The 6,506-nt window shown below is 34.0% G+C and overlaps 1 protein-coding gene across 3 annotated transcripts in view; it reads left to right on the plus strand.

Moving 5' to 3' along the window:
• Window positions 1-6,155, plus strand: part of LOC126819720 (secretory carrier-associated membrane protein 1) — a 30,163-nt gene extending 24,008 nt beyond the window's left edge. For 2 of the 3 annotated variants that reach the window (XM_050547925.2, XM_050547924.2), the window contains exon 9: window positions 1,319-6,155. In XM_050547925.2, coding sequence (XP_050403882.1) covers window positions 1,319-1,489 — 171 coding nt within the window. In that variant the 3' untranslated portion in view covers window positions 1,490-6,155. The remainder of the gene's footprint in view (window positions 1-1,318) is intronic. The other variant, XR_008787798.1, reaches the window with a different exon arrangement.
• Window positions 6,156-6,506: the final 351 nt, after the last annotated feature.

Consider the following 6,506-nt stretch of genomic DNA (forward strand, 5'->3'; position numbering starts at 1 on the left):
AGGCAGAATAACTACAACATAAGGGAGACAACTTGTGTCAACTTGAATATAAGGTTTCAGACCACAATGATATAGAATATACCGCAATATGACAATCCTTTCATTTGACTGATATAGTAAGAACAAAAACAAGCTCCTCATGACTCCTACTGCCTACGTGCACATTGAGAGTACATGTAAACATTTAAATTCAAATTTAATCCATTTATGTAGCAATCCAAATTTAACTTAATTTTAGTTAAAATGAAAACAGGTAATTTTATTTGAATCATTGCCTAGGGTAACACCTACTATGACACAGTTTACATTGAAAATTTATTTTGATATTTGTTCTGAAAACTACGTGAGAACGTGCATGTAATGTTAGTTCATGTTGTTTTGATCGATTTTTATAGCAGGGTATTCCTTGGCAATTACAATGTTTTGAGAAGCAAAATTATGATAAATTAATTAGTTTGAATATGCTTTTAGTCCAAATATATCATAAATCACCCAGTTTGTACGCAGGAAGGTATCTTTAAAATACCTCTTAGTGAGAGCATGGTTAAAAGATATATATTGTTTGTAAAATATATTAGTAGAATAGATGTTATTATTTACCTATATTTATTGTATATCTGCATGTTGGTAAAGGGATTATTTTAACCACAATGGTGTATGGTTTATTATTGCATGTGCATTGTAATATTAACGGTTCATTTATCTTATTTAAAACCAAACTAACAAAATAGTTATTTCACTATTAACACCAGGCTCCGAGTTCACAAAACATTTTCAGATTTAAGTTAAGAATTTACTCAACTTTCAGTCACTGTTTACGAGAAATATCTTTGATACAAAGTTTTATAAAGGGCTTTATTTTAGTTAAAATAAGGCAAACATTTTTGAGTAAAATCTTAACTCGAGCCTGAGAATATTTTGTGAACTTGGGACATTACATATAGTAAAATATTTTTGGGAGGTAAAGTAGTTTGATATATAGTAAAATAATTTTTGGGTGGATTAGTTTGAGTGACAATACATATTGTGAAATATTGATGGGAATTTTAAAAAAAAATTTTATAAAAAAATATTGATGTTTTGTCTTACATTGAGTTTCGTAGGTCATTTTTAAAACCACTCGAAACTACTGCTCCCAAGTCTGTATCAGGCTGCTCAGGTTGCAGAACTAGTATACAGGCAGTTTGAGGAACTTCGGGAAGCAGTGGTTTAAAGGGTGTTCAAAGTTCAAATACCAAAGTGTTAATAAGCGATGCTTGGTTACAGGGCATAATAATGAAAATTACATTCTCTAATATTTTATATTTGTTATTCCTAGGTTCATCGAATCTACAGAAGTACAGGAGCAAGTTTCCAGAAAGCGCAAGCAGAATTTGCGACTGGGGTGATGAGAAACGAGGGAGTTCAAAATGCCACAGCTAACGTAGCGGCCGGTGCTGCTCGAGGAATGGTCCAACAACAGTATGGTTCGGGGGGAAACCGTTATTAATGGAGTATCAATAAATTAACGGGAAGAGTAGACTTGATTATTAAAACTAGAATTAATCACCAAAAGATAAAAGCTAGAGAGAGGAAATATCACCGATTATTTATTTGTTAAATACGTTTTTTTTTATTATTATTGTAATTTCATTATGAAACCTTAACAACCATGTGAAATCGGGCTTAGCACCATGGGGGTCCTGAAGTCGTGTGAACAAATGTATGAAAAACCATGTATTTATCTTCCTCATGATTTGCTGTCTCAAAAAGGCGGAAGATATGCAAATTATTATACGATCATAGAACAGAGCAGGCCTTATGAATAGATGGAATATATAGGAATCTGTAAGCAAATCATCTAATATGGTCTGAACTTCGCAACATCTTGAAACATCTCGGATTTAAAGAAAACAACAGCCCCTTTTTTTCACGTTTCTTCGTTATCTACATTCGTGCAGATATGAAAGGATCGTGATATTTTGTTATTTCTACTACAGTATATATGTTAGTTATATCTTCAACATACATTAAATTAAGTATACATGTTTCCGCTCAATAAATATTCCATGCCATTTTGAATAGATTAGCTGTAAGTGTTATTAGCGTGTAGAAATTAGGTGTAAAGAGGGAATTAATACTGTTGATCTTCACAATATTTAAAAGGCTTTTAGAGTGGCAATATTGAAAAAAATATTTTAGTAACATTTCTTTGGACGGAGAAGTAATAAAATCATTTATTTTGATGTTTAAACTTTTATATATTTTATCATCTAAATGTTGAAATAAAATATAGAGAAATATGGATATCCGTATTGATTGTGGTTTCATAAGAATATATATATATATTGTCTAATTATAAATCTCCATCATCGTATATTAACATAAAGACAATCAATCGGATTAAAATACAGATCTATATTTCGTTTCGTTTTTTTTTACACTTTCAATGGCCTACACTATATGAAGATATGACCAGATGTAGCCATAAGTCGCGTCAGAGGTCATACGAGCAGCTTTTGCCCTATGACGTCAGACATTTGATTAACCAATCATCATTGATGTTACTAGTGGATTACACACAGTTCCTTGCAAAACATGCCTAAAGCTTGCCGTAACAAAACCGTTTCATTGGCAAATCCGTCACACCATTCAGAACACGTCAATGATAACATCTCTTCCAGATCCAAGTGTAGTAAAGACAAGTAAAACGAAATTTTGAACTTTAAAAAACGAAACGAAATAGGATTTGTCTTTTAATCAGGTTGATAAGACAATTTAATCTTGTACAATCATTGAGAAAAAGACTAATTGACTTGACTTTATTAATTAATATACCGAGACACAATGAAAGTACATCACTTTTATAAATGGATGATTGTAAATTTGGTTTGAGATACACTTTAATGTGAGATCTTGAGGTCAGGGCAATAACACATGATATACCATAGATCAATTCTCTCAAACACAAAAAAATTGAATTTTATGCGGCATTTCTGTGAAAGACGCATGAGTACCAGACAGAGGCAGGAACAGCGACTCGGACACAAGTCCGACTTAAGTTGCATCAATGACCTGGCTCAAGACTTGACTTGAAATATTTACTTGATAGTTGACTCGGAATCGGCAGTCGTGACGACTTGCGACTTGAAAGAGCTTAGGTCTCGAGTCGTTATGGCATAACTCTAACTCAACTTATTCACCATGAATGGCTGACTCATTTGATGAACTGGCGACTTGAACATGACTCCAGCTTTCTGAAGACTTGGGACTCGACTCTGTACTAAAGTCAGTTATTTGGGACTCGACTTGGTCTCGAGGTTTGGCGACTTGGGACTCGAGGTGCGCTGACTTGTGACTCAACTCCGGGTCCCGCGACTTGTTCCAACCTCTCATACTCGAGGTGCTGCGACTTGTGACTTGATATCCCACGACTTGTTCCTACCTCTGGCACTCGAGGCATTGCTGAAAGGTTAAATGCTGTTACGTTACCATAATGACTCTGACCGCTGGCTGATCGATACCAGCAGACAGGTTTCACTGGACGTCAATATCTCGACAAGACTGTCACATAACACCAGTATACAATCAAATCAGTGGTGTATTATCATTGTGTCTTGGTGTGTATTGTGTTAGAAATAATGACAACCCATTTTTGTTATTAAGTGAGTATATTATATTTATTATTACATTATTAAAGGCCCATAATGAAAGTTCAAATAATGTTTCGTTAATGACCAGTCTTGGTCTCCGTTTAGTACCTAATTTATATCGCGGATGTAGGTAATAATGGATCTGATTATGTTTAACATCTCCACCATGTATCATAAGGTCTGTCATTGAGTCAAGTGGTGTGGTTTCAATTGGATGGCGGAATGGTTAGTGTGTGCGCGCTGTATCATAAGGTCTGTCATTGAGTCAAGTGGCATGGTTTTGATTGCCGGCTTGTACGTGACAAGGAGTAGGGTCGCCTGTCCATCCTCGTGGGTTCTCTCCGGGTCCTCTGTTTTCCTCCCACTGCTAAAGACCCCTACGTGTTAGCGAATTATTGAAATAAAATTAAACCATATGTTAGTGGGATTGCCAAATGGTTGGCACGCTGTATCATAAGATCTGTCATTAAGTCAAGTGGCGTGGTTTCGATTACCCGCTTGAACATGACAAGGAATAGGGTCGCCTGTCCATCTTTTTGGGCTTTCTCCGGGGCCTCCGGTTTCCGCCCACTGCGAATTATTGAAATAAAATTGAACCGTATGTTAGTCCTGAAATGATCTAATTTCTAAATTGTGAGATTTTATTAGCCAAGTCATTAGGATCCTACCGGAGTTGAAACTTAATGTGGGCAATTAAGCAGTTACATTTGACCATTTATTTACGCAATGAAAGCCTATAGTTCTAGTATGATTGTTCATTGAATGTATGGCTAAATAAGGGTATAAATTAGTGCTTGTAATTTATAATGGCAGACAAAATCCATGTAATGCGCTGTAAATATATTCATATGCACGGAGAGGCTTAAACCTTAGTGCATTTCTTAACACCCTTGTTAGCTTTAATTGTCATAAAATTTAAATGGCTTGAATTAATATATGGGATGCTTTTTCATTTGGAATTGATGAATCTAATAACATAAAATTTTAATTGTAATTATTCTGTGTATAATTATTTTCGTTGACATTTAATAAATTTGTAAAATATTGACTTTGAAACTTAAATGAGTAAAAGAGCAAAACCTCTTTAATTTATTATGTATTATTATTCGTAACTGATAGATTTGCTTAAATATCCAAGTTGTCTTCTGGACTGGTGAGAAGAAAGCCATTTCCTGTTTTCTTGAATTTAACGGAAATCGGTGTTTATTATTAGATCGTCGCGAGAAAAAATAATCGGTTGTATCGAGGCATTGGCTGAATCGATTGATATCCCTGTTACTACCAGTACGAACGAATACACTAAAGACAAAATTAAATTGAAAATTGATCTTTTTTTTTTAAACCATAATCAAGGGGTTTTGCCCTTTTAAAATATGTATTTGAATATATGAGGATAGGAAGAGTTAATTGTACGTATGTATACTGTTATCATTCCATTATCTAGACATTTATTTTTCTAATTTTGGTTTCGAGAGATTAGAATAGGAGATCGGGTTATGAAATAGTTAGTGATGAGGTTAATACATGTTTTATCGGACTATATTAAAATGGTGGGCGATATTTTCAAATTGGTAGTAATGAATTCAATCAAGTCAGTGCACAGACTAGAAATGAAATGGGGTTTAATGTCCAATTTTTCTGCTCGGAATCGGCAAAACCAAAATTTTATTACTCGAAAAAATTCACAACATTTGACCAGATGGTATCTGCTCCCTTTCTTTTAATTCCCAGGAAACTTGCCTACATTCTTTTGACCAGACAGTTACTAAAGACATCTGTTCTATCAGAAATTCAAATTGCATGATTAATTTATACTGAAATACATGTTCGGTGGAGTTGTTTTAAAGGCAATATCCTGAAATTTTGTCATACATGGATACTTATTAATTTGGTTGAATAGTGTATTACACTTACAGTAGTATATATGAACTTCATTGAACACAGTTTTTTTCTGATTCAACCAAGTTGAAATTGACTATAACTTTTATTAGTGACTGTTTACACATCTTCTTAGACATACTTAACTATTCAGTGTTGTATTTCAAAGTAAATATTTCTAACACATTTTTTCTGCACTATTATAAAATTTTCTGTTTTTGTTTTTAACTGGAGTATTTACTTAAAAGAGAAATCATACAAACTGCCTGACACGTGTCAATTTTCAATCATTCGTACATTATGTTATGTTAGTTAGTATTCCATGAAGTATAAATATTGAGGATCGATCTGTCAGTTTCAATCAATCGTACAGTATGTTAGTTACTATTCCATGAAGTATAAATATTGAGGATCGATCTGTCAGTTTCAATCAATCGTACAGTATGTTAGTATTCCATGAAGTATAAATATTGAGGATTGACAGATTGGATGCTGTGTATTTTATTAATATTATTATTATAATTTTTTTTGTTAGCTTGTTACAGAATGTATGTTTCACCATTATTCTTGATATAAGATGCGTGGGTGTGTAATGTATGTAAATATTAACATATATATGTCAATATTAAATATGTATAAACTAGACGGCCATTTGTTTTTATTGTCTCCTGTGTTCTGTTTATGCTATAGAATTTGGTCCATGCAGCAGCATTCTGCCCACCCTTTTGATTTCTAACTGTTAAGGGTTCTTTCCATGAAATGAAACAAAATAGCAGTTTAACGACCTTCTTTTCGGCATATTCCGGCGTGGTTTCCCCTTGTTAGTGATGCAGGACAGAGGGCCTGACAACGACAGCTGTCTAGTCGTTCGGATGAGACAAAAAACCGAGGTCCTGTGTACACATTGGCGTGCACATAAAAGATCCCTTGACAGTTGGAAGTCTATATAAGAATAGGCCGTAGTGCCGCTGTCCAGGCAAAATTTCCCTCATAGCA

Source organism: Patella vulgata, chromosome 4 (genome assembly GCF_932274485.2).
Source record: "Patella vulgata chromosome 4, xgPatVulg1.2, whole genome shotgun sequence".
Classification (NCBI taxonomy): Eukaryota; Metazoa; Mollusca; class Gastropoda; family Patellidae; genus Patella; species Patella vulgata.